Source organism: Leopardus geoffroyi, chromosome A2 (assembly GCF_018350155.1).
Source record: "Leopardus geoffroyi isolate Oge1 chromosome A2, O.geoffroyi_Oge1_pat1.0, whole genome shotgun sequence".
Taxonomy (NCBI): domain Eukaryota; kingdom Metazoa; phylum Chordata; class Mammalia; order Carnivora; family Felidae; genus Leopardus; species Leopardus geoffroyi.
Window position 1 is genome coordinate 87,770,599 of NC_059331.1, and position 23,386 is coordinate 87,793,984.

The 23,386-nt window shown below is 36.5% G+C and overlaps 1 protein-coding gene across 9 annotated transcripts in view; it reads right to left on the bottom strand.

The window, feature by feature from the left end:
• PCLO (piccolo presynaptic cytomatrix protein) overlaps positions 1-23,386 on the bottom strand; it is a 419,978-nt gene that overhangs the window by 375,059 nt on the left and 21,533 nt on the right. For all 9 annotated transcript variants that reach the window (XR_006716260.1, XM_045494642.1, XM_045494638.1 and 6 more), the window contains exon 3: positions 15,433-16,842. Coding sequence is in view for 8 of the 9 variants with exons in the window: in XM_045494642.1 (XP_045350598.1) it covers positions 15,433-16,842 (1,410 nt within the window). In the remaining variant the exon portion in view is untranslated. The remainder of the gene's footprint in view (positions 1-15,432; positions 16,843-23,386) is intronic.

A 23,386-nucleotide genomic window follows, 5' to 3' on the forward strand; every position in this document is an offset into this window, starting at 1 on the left:
ACAAACTAAAAATGCTTTAAAAGAACACTCCTTCTTTCTGTGGTTTCCCAAATGGGTAAATTAAAATGGCATGTCTTCTAAGTGTCCACAAACACGTTTTCTTATAGCATTTTTTTAAGTTTATTTATTTTGAGAAAGAGAGAGAGAGCAAGACAGGGATGGATAGAGAGAAAGGAAGAGAGAGAATCCCAAGCAGGCTCCATGCTGCCAGCACAGAGCCTGAAGCGGGGCTCAATCTCATAAACCATGAGATCATGACCAGAGCTGAAATCAAGAGTCACATGCTTAACTGACTGAGCTACCCAGGTGCCTTATAACATTTTTAAAAAGCAAGAGAGAAACATAAAAGTATTCAAAGCCAAGGTTAGGCATTGCACACATGGATATCTGAGGTTATTTTTATTCCAGTGGCTAATTCAATATGTAAGACACATTTCAATTTCTCCTGATTATATTTTTACTTGACACTACATATTTTAGAAACTGACAAGGCAGATGTGACTCACACTTCTATATGTTAATACACAACACTATGTATGTTTTCTCCCAAAATAGTATTTTGAGTCCTAATCCTTCCCAGGGAAATTTCTATTTTATATCTAAAAATATACATATATAAAAGTGTATACACACACCATACATATATATGTGTATATAGGTATATATGTAATTTCCGATATGAGAAAATATTATAGCAAAACGTATTGTTTCAATTATATAAATATCTATTATCACTTTTTTCTCCTACAGTAAGAAAAACCTGCAATAAGTTTTATAAAATGACCGTGTAAATTACATTGTTAGTAGTATAGAGTATCATATATAGAACATTATTTTGCCATCTAATTAGAAAGATTTCTAAAATTTAATCCAAGAGTAATCTCAGTCATAAAACTGTATCGTGAAAATGCCATTGCATTTATTTATTTATTTATTTATTTTTTTTTTTTTCAACGTTTATTTATTTTTGGGACAGAGAGAGACAGAGCATGAACGGGGCAGGGACAGAGAGAGAGGGAGACACAGAATCGGAAACAGGCTCCAGGCTCCGAGCCATCAGCCCAGAGCCTGACGCGGGGCTCGAACTCACGGACCGCAAGATCGTGACCTGGCTGAAGTCGGACGCTTAACCGACTGCGCCACCCAGGCGCCCCTGCATTTATTTTTAAATTATATTAACATTATATCAAAACGTAGGATTATGTAACCCACATTCAGTGGGGAAAGAAAATGTTAATACATACTAAATCATGGAGCATGCTTATTTGCATATAAGACTGAGTTGTCTGTTTTGTCCTCTTGCTCTGGTGCTCACAGTTTAGAAAAGGAGTTGTTAAAAGGAGCTGCATAAAACAGCCTAAATAAAGAGTATTTTTATTTAGTACTTAGCGATCACTATCTGGCCCCAATCTTAAGCATTTAATTTTAGTTCTCTGAGCCTAATTTTCTTAATCTAAGTAGGAAGTTTCAGAGGTAGTCTTCTTTAATGGAAGTTTCATGGAGTTGGATGAGAAGCAGGTTCAAGAATAAGAGAGGTTTGCAAATGGGCAGCTTCCCTCTCGCAGTCAAGTGGCTGAAATTGGCCTCAACTAGCCTACTTTAAATTCTCACTGTTTTCTATCCTTGGTCTCCATATGTAACATCATTTTAAGAAAGAAGTCATGGGGCGCCTGGGTGGCGCAGTCAGTTAAGCGTCCGACTTCAGCCAGGTCACGATCTCGCGGTCCGTGAGTTCGAGCCCCGCGTCGGGCTCTGGGCTGATGGCTCAGAGCCTGGAGCCTGTTTCCGATTCTGTGTCTCCCTCTCTCTCTGCCCCTCCCCTGTTCATGCTCTGTCTCTCTCTGTCCCAAAAATAAAAATAAAACGTTGAAAAAAAAAAAAAAAAAGAAAGAAGTCATAATATTTTAAGCTTAAAATCCATTGGGTTGGGGCACCTGGATGGCTCAGTAAGTTAAGCGTCCGACTTGGGCTCAGGTCATGATCTCACGGTTTGTGAGCTCGAGCCCTGCATATGGCTCTGTGCTGACAGCTCACAACCTGGAACCTGCTTCATATTCTGTGTCTTCCTCCCTCTCTGCCCCTCACCCGCTCGTCCTCTGTCTCTCTCTCAAAAATAAATAAACATTAATTTTTTTTTAATCCACTGGGTTATTAATACCTGTTGGGAAAAAGAATCCTCAGTCGCTCCTGCTCCTGGATGTCTTATAGTTTATGCCAACAATGCAAGGCTCTGGCTGCTCTTCACTTTGGCCATTTCTTAGGCTTGTGTGTATAGTGGGCAACCTAAAAGGATGAGGCAATGTCTCTCGGTAAGACAAGGAATAGGCTGGCTTACCATTTGTGATATAAGAGGTAGATTCAACAAGCTCAGTGTCCCTCGCATGTGACTCAAACCTACTACATGTGCAGTTATCAGTGTAGGCCCATATCACATGATCCACATCAGAGTGGAGGGCAAGGTGAACTGATACAAATATGCTGACATTCACACTGCCTGCTGTGGTGTGAGTAATAAAGTTCCCTATCTTTGATCCAGGAGTGTCCTATCAATGACTGGCATCTACAAAACAATAACAAGTTAATTTATTAGCTTATAAATAAGGTAAAGTCAAATTCTGGGCGGGTACACACCCTATCACTAGACTTTTTGACTTAGATTTTCATTGATACTTAATATTTTTAAATGTTAAAACTAGACTAATAAAAATAGTAAGGTACTAAAACTGCAGACTAGACATTTAACATTTAATAGTACAATTAAATTAAAGAATCTAGAAGAGTGAATTGTTTTAAGAAAATTTATTACAAGATAAGGGTAGCACTAAAAATCAGAATAAAGAAACATATTTTAACATAAAAATAACCATATATGGAAAACTCACAGCTAACATCATACTCAGTAGTGAAAAGTTGAGAGCTTTTCCCCTAAGATCAGGAACAAGACAAGGATGTTCACTCTCACCGCTTTATTCAACATAGTACTGGAAAATCCTAGCCACAGCAATAAGACAACAAAAAGAAATAAAAGCCATCCAATTGGTAAAAAGTAAAACTTCCACTATTTGCAGATGACATGATACTATGTATAGAAAATCCTAAAGACTCTATGAAAAAACTACTAGAACTAATAGATGAACTCAGGTCACAGATACAAAATCAATATACAGAAATCCATTGCATTTCTATACACTAACAATGAAATAGCAGAAATAAAAAATTAGAAAACAGCCCCATTTACAACTGCACCAAAAATAATAAAATACCTAGGAATAAATGTAACCAAGGAGGGGAAAGATCTATTCTCTGGAAACTGTAAAAACTGATGAAGAATAGAAAATAACACAACCTAAACAGAAAGATATTTCATGCTTATGGATTGGGAGACCAAATATTGCTAAAATGTCTATACTTCCCAAAGAAATTTACAGAATTAATGCAACTTCTATCAAAATACCAAAAGTATTTCTCACAAAACCAGAACAAAAATCCCAATATTTGGGGATGCCTGGGTGGCTCAGTCAGTAAGCGTCCGACTTTAGCTCAGGTCATGATCTCACGGTTCGTGAGTTTGAGCCCCGCATCGGGCTCTGTGCTCCTTGATAGCTCAGAGCCTGAAGCCTACTTTGGATTCTGTGTCTCCCTCTCTCTCTGCCCCATCCCCATTCATGCTCTGTCTCTCTCTGTCTTAAAAAATAAATAAAACATTAAAAAAATTAATTAAAAAATCCTAATATTTGTATCAAACCACAAAAGACCCTGAATAACCAAAACAATCTTGAAAAAGAAAACAATTTGAAGTATCACAATCTGAGATTTCAAGATACACTACAAAGCTATAGTAATCAAACCAGTATGGTACTGGTGCACACGCGTACACGCACAGGCGCGCACACACACACACACACAAGATATACAGATCAATGTAACAGAATCAAGAGCCCAGAAATAAACTCATGATTATACAGTCAACTAACCTTCAATAAAGGAGTCAGGAAGGCAAGAACATGCAATAGGAAAAAGAAAGTGTTTGCAACAAATAGTGTTAGGAAAACTGGGCAGTTACATGCAAAAGAAAGAAACTGGACCACATTCTTCTACCATACATAAAAATGAACTCAAAATGGATTAAATACCTAAATGTGAGACCGGAAACCATACAAATCGCAGAAGAGAGCACAAGCATCAATTTCTCTGACATCAGCCATATCAACATTTTTCAACATTTTTGCCTCTCCTGAGACAGGGGGAAAAAAGCAAAAATAAACTACTGGGACTACATCAAAATAAAAAGCTTATATGAAGAGAAGGAAACAATCAACAAAACCAAAAGACAATCTACTAAATGGGAGAAGATATTTGCAAATGGCATATCCAATAAAGGGTTAGTATTCACAATATATAAAGTCAGCACTCAGAAAACAACTAATCCAGTTAAAAATTGGCAGAAGATATGAACAGACATTTATCCAGAGAAGATATACAGATGGTCAACAGACACATGAAAAGATGCTCAGCATCACTCAGCATCAAAGAAATGCAAATCAAAACCACAGTGAGATATCAGCTCACACCTATGAGAATGGCTAAAATCAAAAACACAAGAAACAAGAGTTGGTGAGGATGTGGAGAGAAGGAACCCTGGGCCACTGCTGATGAAAATGCAAACTGGTGCAGCCACTATGGAAAACAGTAAATAAAAGTCCTCAAAAACTTGAAAATAGAATTATCATAAGATCAAGTAATTCCACTACTGTGTATTTACCCTAAGAATACAGAAATACTGATTTGAAAAGATATATGCACCCCTATGGCTACTGCAGGATTATTAGCAACAGTTAAGATATGGAAGCAACACAAGTGTCCATCCATAGAAGAGTAGATAAAGATATGATATATACATAAAATGAAATATTACTCAACCATAAAAATAATAAGACCTTGCCAGTTTCAACAATATGAAAGCATCTAAGAGGATATACTGCTAAGTGAAATAAGTCAATCAGGGAAAGACAAATACCATATGATTTCACTCATGTGGAATTCAACAAAGAAAACAAAGAAAAAAGAGGAAAAAAACTAAACTCTTAAATATAGAGAAGAAACTTATAGTTAGCGGAGGGGAGGAGGATGAGAGGATGGGTAAAATAATAGATGAAGAGGATTAAGAATAAACTTGTTGTGATGAGCACTGTGTAATGTATAGAATTGTTGAGTCACCATATTGTATGCCTGAAACTAATATAACACTGTATATTAATTATATGGGAATTATAATAAAAATAATTTAAAAAGAGAGTGAAAAGAATGAATTACTTAGTAAATAATGTGGCGGCAAGTGGTCATGCATTGTGAATATGTAAAATTAAACCCTTCACGTCACGATACACCAAAAACTAATAATAATAATGACAGATAAATAAGTGACCTAAGGTGAAGAATAAAATTACATGTTTATAAGAAATGTGGAAGGCTATTTTTATAATATAAATGTAAAAGGGACTTCCTTAGCAAAATAATCATAATAAGAAATCAAAAAATACTTGGGAGCAAATGAAAATAAACCCATTTAAAAGCTTTGGGATGTAGCAAAAGCAGTTTTAAGAGGGCAGTTTATAACAACATAGGCCTATCTCAAGAAACAAAAATCTCAAATAAGCAACCTAAACTTTTGCTTGAAGGAACTTGAAAAAGAAGAATAAACAAAGCCCAAAGTTAGTAGAAAGAAGGAAATAATAATTATCAGAGCAGAAATAAATGGAAAAGAAAACAATAGAAAAAGATCAATGAGACTCAAAGCTGGTTTAGACTCATCAAGAAAAAAAGAGAGAGGATTCAAATAAATAAACAAAAAAAGACAGAGAAGCTACAACCAATTACAAAGAAATTCAAATATTTAATACAATAAAAAATTATATGCCAACAAATTGGACAACCTGAAAGAAATAGATACATTTCTAGAAACACAGAATCTTCTGAGACTGACTCACAAAGATATTTAAGATCAATTACTGGTAACAAAATTGAATCAGCAATCAAACAAATCCCAACAAACTAAAGTCCAGGACCAGATGATTTCACAGGTCAATTCTTTTTTTTTTTTTTTTTTTAAATTTTTTTTTTCAACGTTTATTTATTTTTGGGACAGAGAGAGACAGAGCATGAACGGGGGAGGGGCAGAGAGAGAGGGAGACACAGAATCGGAAACAGGCTCCAGGCTCTGAGCCGTCAGCCCAGAGCCCGACGCGGGGCTCGAACTCACGGACCGCGAGATCGTGACCTGGCTGAAGTCGGACGCTTGACCGACTGCGCCACCCAGGCGCCCCTCACAGATCAATTCTAATGAACCTTTTAAAAAGAATTAATACCTTTCTTTCCAAAGTGCTTTAAAAAAAAAAAAAAAAAAAAAAAAAAAAAAAGAGCAAGGAATGTTTCCAAATGCATTCTATGAGACAACATTATTTTGATACCAAAACTAGACAAAGACACTACAATAAAAGAAAATTACAGACCAATATCCCAGATGAGCATATATACAAAAACGTCAACAAGTTATTACCAAACCAAATTCAACAACACATTAAATTAAAACGATCATTATAACGATCATAGGGATTCATTCCAAAGATGCTAGGATGGTTCAATATACACAAATTGATCAATGTGATTTACAAAATTAAGATTAAAAACCAAATGATTAGGGCGCCTAGGTGTCTCAGTCGGTTGGTCATTCAACTCTTAACGTCTGCTCAGGTCATTATCTCGAAGTCATGGGATTGAGCCCTGCATCAGGCTCTGTGTTGAGTGTGGTGCGTGTTCAGGATTCTCTCTCTCCCGTCTCTCTCTACGCCTCCCTCACTTGCATGCACGCACACGCCCTTTGTCTTTCTCTCTCTCAAAATAAATAAATAAGCATTTAAAAAAAACACCACAATCATTTCAAGATTCAAGAAAAACATTTGACAAAATTAAACCCATTCTCAATAGAGTGGGTATAGAAGGAATACCTCAACGTAATAAAGGCTATATATATGACAAACCCTCTGCCAAATTCATACTCAGTGGTGAAAACTGAAAGCTTTTTCCCTAAGATCAGGAGCAAGACAAGGATGTCCATTCTCATCACTTTTATCCAACATAGTACTGGAAGTCCTGGCCATAAAACCAGACCAAATAAATAAATAAATAAATAAATAAATAAATAAATAAATAAAAGCCTTCCAAACTGGTAAGAAAGAAAAAAGAAAACACTGTCCATACTTGCAGATGGCATGATACTATATACAGAAAGCCTTAAAGACTCCACCAAAAAACTATTATATCTAATACATGAATTCAGTAAAACTTCAGAATACAAAATCAATATACAGAAATCCACTGCATTTCTATACACGGATTGCTATCAAATAGCAAAAAAACAGAAATATGTGTAACAATCCCATTTACAACTGCATCAAAGAGAATAAAATACTTAGGAATAAATTTAACCAAAGAGGTGAAAGACCTGTACTCTTAAAACTTTAACATATTGATGAAATAAAGTGAAGGATACACAAATAGAAAGGTTAACCATGGTCATGGATTAGAGAATTAATATTGTTTTTTTTTGTTTTTTTTTTTTAATTTTTTTTTTAACATTTATTTATTTTTGAGACAGAGAGAGAGCATGAACGGGGGAGGGTCAGAGAGAGGGAGACACAGAATCTGAAACAGGCTCCAGGCTATGAGCTGTCAGCACAGGCCCCGACGCGGGGCTCAAACCCACAGACCACGAGATCATGACCTGAGCCGAAGTCAGATGCTTAACCGACTGAGCCACCCAGGCGCCCCAAGAATTAATATTGTTAAAATGTACATGCTACTCAAAGCAATGTACAGATTCAATGCAGTCTCTATCATAATACCAACACTGTTTTTCAAACAAGTAGAACAACAATATCCCAAAATTTGCATGGAACCACCAAAGACCCCAGATAGCCAAAGCAACCTTGATAAATAAGAACAAAGTTGGAGGTATCACAATTCCAGATTTCAAGATATACTACAAAGCTATCACAATCAAAACAGTATGGTATTGGCACAAAAACCAACACACATAGATCAATGGAACAAAGCCCAAAAATAAACCCACACATCTATGGTCAATTAATCTGTGACAAAGAGGCAAGAATATGCAATCAGGAAAAAACAGTCTCTTCAATAAATGGGACTAGGAAAACTGGACAGCTACATGCAAAAGAATAAAACTGAACCACTTTCTTATATCATACACAAAAATACACTCAAAATGGATTAAACACTTAAATCATAAAGCTCCTAAAAGAAAACATAGGCAGTAATCTCTTAGACATCAACCTTAGCAGTATTTTTCTGGATCTGTCTCCTAAGGCATCAAAACAAAAGCAAAAATAAACTATTCCAACTACACCAAAATAAAAGGCTTTTGCACAGCAGAGGGAACTGTCAACAAGACAAAAAGACAACCCGAATAAAAGAAAATACTGGTAAATAATATAACCAATAAGAGATTAATATCCAAAATATGTAAAGAACAGATACAACAAAACTCCCTAAAAAACAAATAATCCAACTAGAAAATGAGCAGAGAACGTGAATAGACATTTTTCCAAAAGAAGACACAGAGATGGCCAATGGAACATGAAAAGATGCTCAACATCACTAATCATCAGGGAAACGCAAATCAAAACCACAATGATTTCACCTCACATCAGTCAGAATGGCTAGTATAAAAAGGCAAGTGTTGGCAAGGATGTGAAGAAAAGGGAACCATCCTGCACAGTTAGTAGGAATGTAAACTGGTGCAATTACTGTGGAAACAGGATAAAGGTTCCTCAAAACATTAAAAACAGAATTACCATAAATGATCCATTAATTCCGCTACTGGGGATTTATCTTAAAAGTAAAGAAACACTAATTTGTAAATACATATGCATCCTTATATGCAGCATTATTTACGATAGTTAAGACATGGAAGCAACCCAAGCGTACATCAATAGATGGATGGATAAAGGAGATACAGTACATATACAGAAGGGAATACCACTCAGCTATGATTCTTGCCATTCATGACAACAATGATGGACCTAGAGGGTATTATGCTAAGTGAAATAAGCCAGAAAAAGACAAATACCATATGATTTCATTTTTATGTGAAATCTAAATAACAAATGAGCAAACAAACAACAAAAAAGAAACAGACTTATAGAGAACTCATGGCTGCCAAAGCGGAAGGGGGGGGGGGGGAATGGGTAAAATGCACAAAGGGGATTAAAGGGCACAGAGTTCCAATCGTAAAATAAGTAAGTCACAGGGATGAAAAGTGCAGCATAAGGAATCCATTCAATACTGTAATACACTTATTGTGGCGAGCATTTCATAACATATGTAATTGTTGAATGACTGTTATACATCTGAAACTAATGATATATTCTATGTCAATTACACAGCAATCAAAATTTTTAAAAAAGCAAAAAAGAAAAAGACATGTCTGAAAAGATACTAAGTCGTTAGTATGAAGTGCATGGGGGAGAGAAAGCTATTTCTCTTCAGGCACTTCAGTACTGTATGGATTGTTATATACATAACAGATACATATATATATGTATCTGTTATATATATATATGCACATATATATGCACATATATACTACTTCTATAATTGAAATTATTGGAATTAAGTTTTAAAAGTAAAATAAACAGCAATTAAGAAAAGGGAGAAAATAGCAGACCAGATGATGTAAATTCTAGTTATTTTGTATTGCTGGGTCTCCAGCAACTGACCCAAAAACTGATGAATTTTACTCAAAGCCACAGATTCAAAAGTTCTCAAGGAGAAAACATTGGTACCTGAGGGATCAGTAGAGAAGGTGTCCTGACCTGAAGACTCGCATGGCCACACTGTGCTAGTCAGTAGGACTGATACTTCTTAACGATGGTTAGCAGCACCTGAGAACATTGGTCCTTATGTCTCTTGATGAGAGAGCCCCGAGACCTCTTTGCTCAGTAATGAATGCAAAAAGAACTAGCTATCTTGTGTAATATGAGGAAAATTAGCTCTGGAAAAGACGATCAGAGATCAAGAAATCTAATAACATTGGTGTTTTTCTGGTAGAGACAGAAAGATATATATCCTACACAGCGGTATATTGCCACGCATGAGCCTAGGCAACTACAAAGTTGTGTGATGAAAAGGCAGTAAAAGAAGCAATACTTAAGGAAGAAAAGCCTTATACAATAGTAATCACAAAATTATTGAGATGTTTTACATTTTTCATACTGACTTCTTGAAATCCACTGTTTTTTCGCACTTAAAATAATCTTAGGTTAAGTTAGCCACAGTGCTCATTAGCCACATTTGTCCAGTGACAATCTTATCAGACAATGCATCTCGAGAGAAAGAGCAGAATATATGAGAAGCTGGTCACAATATAAACTGATACAAATGCCTGGAGAACAAATTTAAGATATAGATAACCGAAGGCCCAGCAATCCCACTCATGGGAATGTAGCAAAGGAGTCTACACCAAACTGTTGGGAGAAGCAAGGATTAACAACCACTTTAGATGTTCATAGTGTTCACAGAGTAAAGTCTTTGCATTCCCTGGCAGGAATGTAATAGTATTTCTGGCAGCTGCAGCAAGTATGCTTTATGTCCTCACATTCACTATATATGAAGGCAGGTACATCACTCAGTCTCTTTCACGTGTAAACAAATGGTGACCAGTTGGTGGACTTATCTGGAAAGAAAAATAATGCAATGATGCTGGCCTCTACGCTTCTGAACCTCTTCATCTGCCCATCCTTCTAAGTCCAACCATGTAACACATCCACCACTGTTCTGTGAGCTCCAAATGTGACCTTGCTTTGATGCAAATATTCGCAAATTTGCTGATATTAAAGTCCTAGTAATCACCAACTGACACAACTTACAGGTAAGAGAGAACACAACAAGAGGCATTTGTTTTCGAGTTCCCTAGGTCACTCAAACATATTACAGGAGAGAGGGGCACGGGCTCAGCCTCTGGGACTTGACAGCTGCTCCCGTCTGATAGTCATTTTCCTGATCTCTAAAATCACTGTAAAACCTACCCAACAAGGCTGTTGTGAGGAAAAGGACTGTCTAATACCAGCCTGTAGCTCAAGGGGAAAAAAAAAGAAAAAAAAAAAAAAAAAACAGCAACAACGATAGCAGTTTACCTTTTCCCATAATGCCTGGACAATATTTTCTCTAGAAATCATCTATTTCCCTTTAATATTCAAACAAAATGGTAATAAAAGAAATATAAGTCAAAGGAACAATATGATAGCAATTTTAGACTTCCAGATTAACAAATATCATTTTAAATGTTTTTCTTCAAGTATGGAGAAGATTCAGTAAGAAAGGAATCACGTTGACACCAGTGGTGGCATTGTCAACTGCTTTATCGTCGCCAAAGAGAATCTGACACTGCAAGGTCCTTGTCCCCTCCTTCAGTAACATCAGTACTGGTAAGCTTTCCTTGGGAAACAGTGAAAATACAATATATTTGCATCCAAAAATATTACTCATTTATAAGGAAAAAAATGAAACCTAAATCCCTAATATGAGAAGACTGTGTACCCATGTATCCAAAAAATTAAGTAATATTTAAATTAATATTGAAAGAACATATCCATGTATCCAAAAAATTAAGTAGTACTCATTTTAATAATATTTAAGAAGAGTTTAATCATGTGAATAAATGTTATATAATCACCTGTTAAGATTGGGATAGAGAACTATCATATAGAATAGAATATTAAGCACGTAAAAAGGCATAGAAAAAAGACTAATGGAGAAATTGCTTTTTGATTAAATTTGTTTAAACAAAAATCTATTTTAAATCCCTATTTGGATTTTCTGACTAAATATACACTTAATATAAAGGCAACATATCAAAAGTCTCCTAAGACTTAAGAACCAAAAATTTTGCTTCTACCCACAAACTTGTCAACTTTCTCATGTAAGCTAAAAAGGGCTAGCAGGCGTCCCTCTCTACCAGGGATGTCAGAAGTATTCACAGGGAATGCAGATCTCCACTAGGTGATTATTTTAAAAATAATTATTGGTAGAAGAGTTTCCTACTTATTGATTTTTTATTATTCTTTCAGTCTTCAGTTTGGTGTGTATGTACGTACTTATGTGCTTTTGGGTGCTGAGAGATACGTGTGTGAGTGTGTGTGTGTATTTATAATTTTTAAAGAGTTAAGTAATCGTTTTTAAAGTAAAAGCAGGATATGTGTTTGCCAAACTAAGAAACAAAGTGCACGCCCATTAGGCTTTCCTTGAGTATTTGATAGACAATGCAGAAGCCACCTCGGCTAGAGAACAAAGATCTAAAGGGATCCCAGTTACACCAGTGGGTCTTAATTGGCTCAAAAGGCCCATTTGTTGCCTGGTGACAAATATATGCTAGCTATTCCTACATCATTTAGGCCATGCATAATTATCTTACTAAGGAAGCAAAATTGCGACCCTAGAACTTCCTGAAACATGAGGAGACATGGTTTTAAGTTTTATTCCCGTAGTACAAAACTCCTTTTGAAAGGTATAGTAAAAACATTAAGATAAACACCCACTATGACTAATTATGAGTCCTTTTTTGCATTTGAACTGAAGTAGAATTATTAAAATTCACTAGGTAAATGGATTGTCAATTTAGGCTGTTTTTCTCAGGATGCTTCTAAATTCTCTAAGACTAACTCTTTCAGAAAGCCTTGCTGCTGCTTTTAAAATTAATAACGTGTCCTGAGCTACCAGAAGTTAAAGCCTAGAAGCCTTTTTCCTTGCTATCAGAGGCTAATGGATTACAGTGTCATTTATACAAACTTGGCATCAAACAGTTAAACCTTGAAGCTTAGGCTGAAGCCTGGCTACACCCCAGGGCCCTCGGGCAGCCCTTGGCACAGCTCAGGTGTTGTGGGGGATGCTGTGCATGAGAAACAGGAAGCAACCTCAGAGACAGGTGTGTTTGAGGACTGTGCGGGGGAGGGGGAAATACTCTCTGTAGCTCCATAACCCATATAACCAGCCCTTCTCACCACCAGAGGAACAGAACAGCAAAAGGGGAAGGCGGGTGGTACCCACGGGAAAAGAGGTGCTGCCTCACAGTGATTAGGTACAGCGGAAGCAGAGGCTTATAATATGAAGTTAAATGTGCTTTATTAGAAAAATACATGGAAACAGTTGAATCCTTACTTAGAAATACCATTTATTTGCATTGCAGGCATAAAGTCTGAGTATTTTCTGAGCGTGCCCTCTAAAACTAGAATGAAAGAGCAGAAAATATTAGGTAACAAGAAACAAATATCAAGCAGAGGGGAGAAAGCACAGAAATACGGCAACAATCAGGGAGAAGATGCTTTCCTAATCACTCCTAACTGAAGGCAAGGAGCAGAGATTAGCAGTTAAGAACTCTGGGACAGCACCATGACTTAAGCCTATAAATCGTATCTACAATTTTCTGGAAATATATGTGTACGTACACGCACACATATGCAAGCACAATGTGCCTTCTTTTCAACTAACTCCTTCTGCCAATCCTCTGAAGTCCTTTAGGGTAATAGTAATAGGGATACTTGAACAGTGATTAACTCAACTAACATCATTCACTCCCTTGATACTGGGTCAGCCAATGGACGTTACCTAAAGACCAGAGGGCACTAAGGCCTTACACTAACTGAAAACTTCATACGGATTAGCACAGTTAAACTAAGCTAGGAGCCCTAGCCACCGCTTTTGTTAACACCAGATTTTTTTCTCCTCTGAAACATGATCTCCTCTGAAACATGTATATACAGACACATTTGTACAAAGACACACACAAACACATACACACTCAAGTCCTCCCTCCACACTACAGTGTTTTGTTTTGTTTTGTTTTTTAGTGTGCCCAAAATACATTTTAAATGCAGACATTATGTTTTGTTTTTAGTGATGCAATTTGTTTTATAAGTATTAAACTACACTGTGTTGACACCTTAAGACTCCTCATTAAAGGGTACAATTCTGTAAGTCTATGAAATACAAAATTTTCTGCTTCATGAATACACAACCAAAAACAACTCTTCTAAATATATGGAAGAAATTTAAGGTTTGCTTTTTGTTTTGCTTTTGCATTGAATCCAAAACACTGCAAGTAATAATTATAGTTGTTACCATTCAGGAAGTGCTGAGGGAAACCAAATTTTATCTGCCTTTTCAGTGGATCTTAGTTAACTATTCATCACAGATAAAGAAGATAAAAATGTGCTTAAATCTTTAGAAACAATACTTTCATATGGTGTTAATAATGTCAAAGCAACCTAAGTCTTTTAAAGGTAAAAGAATAAAAATTTTATATGGTTTATTCTTTTAAAAAACTTAACTTGAAAACAACACCAGAATCTCTAAAGCTTCTTTTGTGTAGTTGCTAAAATCTGTTCAATTTTTCCATTCCAATGAATCACAAAATCAAAGAGCACAGAAAAAAATAATCCTTAAGTATTTTTGATGTAACACAATGAACAATTACTTAAAATTCAATGTCTAAATATTTATTAACCATCTGACACAGCAGCAAGCGTTTAATCCCTGTTACCCAAGATCCAAATATTCATTCCAGTAGCCCTAACACATTACTAATGCTTATAGATTCATTCTTCTCTAACTGTTAGGTAGAAATTTGCCATCTGCTGTTAGGTCATTTACATTTGGAGAAAATGTCTCATCATCCCATAAAAAAAATAAAAGTAAATAAAAACACAATTTCTTGACATCAGTTACTGAACCCCAGGTATCTTTTTTTTTTTTTTTTTTTTTTTTTTGGCACATTTCTTAAACAGTACTCTATTATATTTAAGCCAGATAAAAGTCCCAAAGAGAATTATAAAAAGTCTAGACATAGTATGTTTAAATCAGTATTTTCTAATAAGCAATATTAACTTACACTAAGTTCTTAAGAATTTTGTAAAATGACAGACCTCATGTTGTTTTGGGATCTGCAAGGAACCAAAACTTTCTTTAAGGTAGGAGAGACAGAAGGGATTGGAGATAATGGGAATGGTAAATTAGAACCTTATTTGGCGTTAATGAGTGAAAACCGGATACGATTCCAAAGCTACAGGTCTTTAATTCATGAAGGAATGTGATAATTGTTATTTTAAATTGTCAACTTATTTCATCTTCTTACTTCTGGTGCATAATCCAGAAAAATACAAATTATATGAAACTTTAGTAATAAACTAAGCATGTAATAAGTAATTGAAACTTCTTCTATGACATCACTATTAATACACCTTCTTTACTAGAAATGTTTTTATTTTTTGGAGGTTTTTTTGGTCTAGAAATTTGGTTACCAAAATATTTCACAATAAACATGATAGAGTCACATCTGTAAATAATATATAAATTGCTTACCTCAGTCAAGTGTGGCATAGGGTTAAATCCACAGAGATTACACACTTGATTCTTGCATTCGGTGCAAGTATTGAAGTTAGGAGGATCCTTAGAACCTATGTTGAGTTCAGTCTTGCAGAGAGGACAGGCTGATTCTGGTTTGGGAGTTTTCTCCAATTTGGGGGGAAGGACAGCCTTTTGAGGCTCAGCTGTTAGAGGTTTGCTATCCTTAACAGGCAGAGGCTTCTTTTCTGTTTCTGTTCTTTTTACTGTTGGAACTGGTTCAGATTTGGGTTCTAATTTTTCAACTACTGGAGCTTTTGCTTCCTTTTTCACAGGTACAACCTTTGCAGGTGGCGGTGGTACCTGACCTGTGGATTTGGGTGGCCCCTGAGAAGGAGGTGGCTGTGAAGGAGGAGGGCCCTGTTTTGTTGGGGCTCCAAGAGCACTCTGAGATTGAGACCCAGGCTGGCCTGCTGTGGAGATTAAATTTGATGCCTGGCTGAAGATTGATGCTCCAAACCCAAAGAGTTTTCCAGTCACAGTTTCTTGAGGAGTCGTGGGCTGCGATTTAGGGGCATCGGTAATACTTCCCAGATTCAGACTGAAACGTCGAGACTGCTCCTGAGGCTTTGGGGGCTGCTGAGCTGTGGGGGCAGTTTGGCCAGTGGGAGGTCTTGGGCCTGCGGGTGGAGGTGACCCTTTTGGCATCGGCTTGGCATCTGGCTTAGGACTCATTTTGGTTTGTGCTTTCTTGGGCTCTTCTCTCTTCTGAACTGGATCAGCTTGTTTTTGACCTTTGCCCTCTGGGCTGGGCCCAGGATGTGAAATAATTTTCGAATCTGATGCAGGTCGGGGTATGACTTTAGAATCAAACGGGGTGACTTTTTCTCCCGTTGGTGGAAAACTCTGGGAGGGTTTGGCAGCGTCTGTTTTTAGAGGAGGGGTTATTATCTCTTGATCTTCCAACTGTACTTTGGGGCTTGGAATATCAGGTTGTGCTGCTACTGACGATGAAGACGCAACGTCTGTGGCTGGCTTTCCCGTCTTGGGCTGCTTTGGTTTATCATCAGCCACGGGGACCTCGGCCTGCTCAGAGGGAACTGAGGGCTCTTTAGGAGGGGCTGGCTTGGGCGAAGACTCCGCCACCGCTGTAGGTTGCCTGGCGGCAAGTGGGGGAGAGCCATGAATGGTCGGTTGTTTCACTAGAGGTGGGGGCCTCTTAGACTCAGGTGCCTTCGAGATCTCCTGCTTGGGTACAGTATCCTTCTTTGGAGAAGTGTGCTGTGGCTGTGGGGATGGTTTGCTCACGGCAGATGCAGGACCAACAGGGGCAATCTTCGGTTTAGGCTGAGGTGATGAGGGAACTGGAGCCAGGTCACCTCCGAGAGCTCTTTTCATCTGACAGTTTAAACAGAGCCACTCTTTTATCTAGAAATAATATAAAATAACGGTCAGTGAGAGAGTAACAATGTGAAAACACAAAAACATTTTAAAAAATGCATGGTACCATTTGACGCTATGTCACTCATCATTTGAAACATAAAATATAGATCAAATTAGTTCACTTAGTTTATATTAAAATATTAACATGTTGGGGCGCCTGGGTGGCTCAGTAGGTTAAGAATCCGACTTGGGGTCAGGTCATGATCTCATGGCTAGTGAGTTCAAGACCCGCATGGGGCTCTGTGCTGACAGCTCAGAGCCTGGAGCCTGCTTCGGATTCTGTGTCTCCTTCTCTCTCTGCTCTTCCCTGCTCATGCTCTCTCCCTCTCAAAGGTAAATAAACATTTAAAAAAATTAATAAAATTAAAAATAAAATGTTAATTATACTGAAATATAATTAATGAACCTCAGAGACTTAAACACCGTATATTTTAAGGAAAATAAAAAGTAAACATAAAAATATTTTTTTTCTAATATTAATTTTGTTGTTCTTTGCCTTTGATTCACTGAAAGCATGTTTACCACTAGAAACAGAAAACACTGTATCATAAAAAGAAGAGTTATAACATAATAGATTCCATAAATCAGTTACATTAGATATTTTCTCTATTGATGGCTCATGAACAGTTTTCAGTTATACAACCCAGAGTACACTTATCAAATTATTAACACATTGCTAATTTCTTAAATTAGCAGAGCATTACATTCCCCTCCAAGGCAACATAATCAAATGTGTGAAAACAAAAATTATTAACCACACTGGGTTAGAAAGAAAACATTCTCTGTTAAGAAAATAAGGAAAAAATAATGGCATCCCTTCAAATTATCATAAATAATACCATGATTTTACAGAGGAAATATTTTTTCTTTAAAGTTTTATGAATATACTAGAAAGAGCAATATAACTAAGCAATATATTGATTTAACCGGTGAGATGCGTATACATGTGAAATATACATAACACACACACACACACACACACACACACACACACACACACAGCTTTAGGAGTAAGTTGATCTGCTCATTTCATGTCACATCAATTATGAAAAGGAGACGGTGAATTCAATACTTATTTCAGAATATAATTTAAAACTACCTATGTCTAACATTTACTTTTTTTTTTTTAAGAACAAGATAGAGTGCACTAGTGGGGGAGGGGGCAGAGGGAGAGAGAGAATCTTAAGCTAAGGGCTCCGTGCTCAGCACGAAGCCCAACATGGGGCTGGATCAAGAGTCGGCCGCCCAACTGACTGAGCCACCCAGGTGCCCCTTCACCTTTTTTTTTAAATTTCAAAATAATTTATGCTTATAATACAAAATTTTAAATACTTCCAAAATCATTTAGAATGTCAAATTCTATGTCATGTAATCTTTTCCACCCAAAGTAACCAGTGTTACCAGTTTGGCACTGAGGTTCTTTGTACAGAATTCTACATGGTTGAAAACTAAATATATGGAGCATTGATACCAGAAAAGTTTTCTATAGTACAAAAGTGTCAAGTGTTAGGCTGGCAAAAAACATACACTTTACCTGCAAAGAATTTTCTTTTGAAAAGAAATGGAACTAACTTTTCCCAAACTCTTATTTTTTTTTAATTATTTCACAGTTCATATTGTTAAGCATTTAAAAAAATTTTAATGTTTATTTATTTTTGAGAGAAAGAGAGACAGAGCATGGGTGGGGGAGGGGCAGAGAGAGAGAGGGAGACAAAGAATCCGAAGTAGGTTCCAGTCTCCATGCTGTTAGCACAGAGCCCGACGTGGGACTTGAACTCTTGAGCCCTGAGATTATGACCTGAGCCAAAGCTAGACACTTAATCAACTGAGCCATCCAGGCACCCCTATTAAGTAGTCTAATAAAAAAAAATTTTTTTTTAATTCAAAAAATTTTTAAAAATTTTACTGAATTTTTTCTTCATTATTAAAAAGGCTTTAAAATAAAAAGCACACAGAAGTCATTTAAACTCATTCGCCAGTATGAAAGGACTTATTTTGCAATCTCATGGTCAAGTAAACTTTTGTTTAGAGAAGATTAAAAAAGATTCTCAACTCTAACATCTTATTTCTGTTTAAAAGTGTGAATCATAATGTAAAATTAAAATATTTGTTAAAAATAGGTAGAAAGTAACAGAAGTAAAGAGAACATAGACCAACTTGCAGCATGAATGAGAATTGGTTTTCTTTTGGTGTACAATATTTTAAAGCATAAGTGTTAAACTTGTGATTTTTTTGTTTTTAAGGAATACAGAAAATAAATTGATGGAACTATTTACTAAAAACTTGTAAAAAAGATAGGTAGAAAGTACTTGAGCGTTCATTACATTTATTTTCAATATGGCAGTTGAATATCTACGTACTTTTATCTTTATGTTTCTGTATGTTTGAAGCATCTCACATAATAACTTTTTATACATATAAATATTTGAATACCAAAAGAGAAACAATCGCTACTTAAAAGGTAAGCTAGAATGTTAGGAAAGTTTCATTCGATTTTACCCCCTTCTTGATGGACAGAAATTCCTCCATAAATATGCATCTACCTACTTGACCATCTCCCCTACTCTCAATGACACTTGTGCTGTTCTATTGTTTATTTTTTCTCATTTGTCTTTTTCCACAGCCTTCACTGACACCAAAGCACCTTATAATCATGCAGTCAAACAAGATAAAAGAAACAATAATTAAAAGCATAATTTTTTACCTAGTCTCTCTCATTGATCTTTTTCTACAAAATATTATGAGATGTACATCCATAATAACCACCTTAAATCACAAACTCCTAGGGTTAGTGACTTGCATTATAGTTAAATTGCTCTTCTTTTTGACAAGTGTTATGGCCAAAGTCGATGTAAAATTCATACACTTATTCGTTTTTAATTTTTTTTTTTTAATTTTTTTTTCAACGTTTATTTATTTTTGGGACAGAGAGAGACAGAGCATGAACGGGGGAGGGGCAGAGAGAGGGAAACACAGAATCGGAAACAGGCTCCAGGCCCTGAGCCATCAGCCCAGAGCCTGACGCGGGGCTCGAACTCACGGACCGCGAGATCATGACCTGGCTGAAGTCGGACACTTAACCGACTGCGCCACCCAGGCGCCCCTCGTTTTTAATTTTTTTAAGTAAGCTCTACTTTAGCCCAACATGGGGCTTAAACTCATAACTCTGAGATTGAGTCTCATGCTCTACTAACTGAGCCAGCCAGGACACCCCACCTATTCATTTCTTTATTCAAGTATTTATCGGGTAACTTCTACTTGGCCTATGGCACTGAATAAAAGAGAAAAAATCTCTAGTCTCCTGGAGGCTGGATTACAGAAGAAAAATCAGATAAGAAACAAGTTAACATGTAATATAACTTCAAGGTTATTACAGGTATATATTAAGTGCCATCAGATATAGTATCAGATACTATATCTGATGATACTGTAATGACTCCTTTTTTCCTTTCATCCTGCTAGGAAACTTCCTAGTTTCCTTCCACTCTCCCCCTTGAACACTTCCTTGGATTCATTTGGTTTTTTCAGCAAAATATTCAGTCTCTGTGCAATGTGAACGTTGGAGTTTCACACATAGCTAGCCAGTAGGCTCTCACTCCACCTTGAACCACTGCAAAATTAGTACACTACCATAGCATATCAAATGCATAATTTATATTAAAACTTGGAAACATTCTATATTGCCCTTATTCCAAAATCAAATGTGTCCTTCTAGTTTATGAATGCATATGACTCTTGTTTCCACATAATGACACAAAGGAGAGTCAGGAAGAGAGGTAGAAAACCCAAGTCACCTCTTCTTCTCTTTTTCTCTTAATACACCCTTTTTTTTTTTGAGAGATTCCATGGTCCCAACTTTTATTCTTTTAATGACCATATTTTCTTCACTTTGATAAACAACACATAAAAAGCATTTTGACGCGTCCATGTTCCTCCTTGCCACTAGAATACAGGTTAAAATCATTGTAGAGATCACAGTATGAAAAGCTTTTTATCCTCTTAGGATTTTTTTAGAAAGAGCCTCCTTTATATTTAATTCTACTGGCCAAATCCATTGAAAATAGAAATGATTTGCATCTCAGCGCTTAATCTAGTCCTGGAAACAGTGGCATTTCCAACTCCCTGATCAACTGAAAAACAAAAACAAAAGCAAACCTCCCATACACTGAGAAAATGAAAAAGTCCACAACCTGCCCCCCGCTGAACCCCACCTCCAGCATCATAAACCACCTTTAACTTTTCTGTGGGCCGTGTCTTTCACGATGCACACAGAGAAATAACAGTGCCTTTGGCCTCTCAGTCCTGGGCATTATAAATCCCATAGTATTTGCACTGCATTCTCCATTATTCAAGTGTGGCTATGCTGCTTATGAAAGGTACTTTCCCATTCATCTTTGCACGTTTCCAAAGCCACTGTCCCTCACTTGGCCTTAGTGATTGCTCAGGTATTTTACACCCTCACAAAAACATAACCCAGGCAAAACGAACAACCACAGAAGGGGTGACTCTAACTACTTCCCCTCACACCTCGATGCCTCTCCCAAAACTGTGAAATAAAGTTAATCTTTTGCAAGAAATTGAAAGTATCTCATTTCCTTAATGTTATCATGCTAGCACTTATATCATCCTTCTATTTCCGAATCTATATCCCCTAAAAAGATGGTAAGCAACGAATGGTAAGGACTTTGTATCTAGGAGTCTTTCTATCGACCCCCTGGGGTCTAACGAACCCTTTAAGCATGATAGATGTCCACCATTTTTGAGCTGGTTTGAATGAAATAAATTAACTGAGAACGTCTGTGTTCTTCAAGCTACAGCTTTCCTGTATTTACTCTGCTAATTCCCACTGTTTACGCGGTTTGTATGACAGGCTTCGGCCTTCACTTTCTGGTTACATGCCAATCTCCCCAGAACCTGACTGGATACCTCTGCCCATGGACAATCTATTCCCATTTTGATTCAAACTGAAAAGAGTCCCTCATAATCACCATACCTGTTAACCATACATATTTTCCCTGCCCAGAGGCAATTACTGCCTTGCTTCATTTCTAAAATTAAGCATTTGTCTCTAAGTCTGAGGAAAATTAACCTGAATTAATTGCCATCAGTGCCTCAGACACTCACTGCCCGTTCCATTTGGTACCCATGCCTGTAATACAGTTGGTTCTCCTATTTCTACATGATTGGGTCTTCAGTCCAATGTAGCCTTAAACAAGGATCTTAGAACACTTCAGTCCTTATGACTTCTTCCCCATGTCACAGAAGTCAGACAATATTCAAGGCCAAGGCTGGTTCACAGAAGAAACCCTCCACCAATATTTCATCAACAATTTTCCAGGTCCCTTGCCACAACTAACACCTATTCCCTAACATTGCACTATACTCATCCACATCCACCTGATAAATGATGGGAAAAATGAAAGAGACAATACCAGGGAAGCCTACAACTATATCGATGTGTCCAAGAACTCTTATCTTCAATATATAAACATTAAAATGACTGAGTACAACTTTATTAAAAAAAAACACATCCTGCTTCAGCTATTTGCAATTCTAGAGTTTACATAACAAAAGGAAAAAATAGTCATCTTTTGCTTTCCCCACCCAAAGCTTTACTTACAGAAAGTATACAAATGAATTCAAGGTCTGGAGACACAACTGTTTAATGAGCTACTCTAATTCAATTAGCTCTTTGGAAAGGAATAAAAGAAAGGAATAAAGTTGTTCATTCACTCTTCTAATTTAATACGCTGCATAAATGGGATAAGAGACTGGTTAGCCAGGATTTCTGCTCATTCTGAGGTCACTATGTATTCTAGCGTAGTCCTGCATATAATTAATATAGCACACCTCCCTGTTTAATCCAATCCCCTGGGTTCTACTTCGTTGAACCTTTGTTTTTTTATCACAGCTGTGAAATACAGTAACACAATTTCATTATCTAAGGACTTTGATGAATAATCATAAATATTATTTAAATGTTTTAAGGGGTATCACTTAAGTTTGTGAACTGCATATAGAGAGTTTCAATTAATGTTGCCACTTTCAAACAAAGTTAGAGAAACTTTTGATTACTAAAATATTATATTCTGATTTTTAAGAGTGTGTCTTCAGTAATAATTTAAAATAATTAACTCAATACATCTAAGCATCAAGATGAGTTGGCAAATGTTGGTGTTCTAGAATTAAAGAATGCTCTTGCTCAAAACTGTTATTACTGTTATTAATCTATTTAGCTAAAAATTTCTCAAAAAAAAAAAAAATGTCTAGAAGCCCTAATGACTAACATCCAGTCTTCACTGCCCTCCAGACTGCAAATTTTAAACACAAAGTCTACATAAGATTTATAATGCAATCTCTGTTCAACATAGCATGCTACTGGAAATAATGGAACATCAAAAGAATAATACGATGTTGGGAATTTATATGTGTTGATGTGCACACCAATTCACATGAGCTGCAGAATAAATTTTCTTCAATCATGCTTTCATCCTGTCCCTATAAAACAAAACTTGCTGGGTTCCTACTT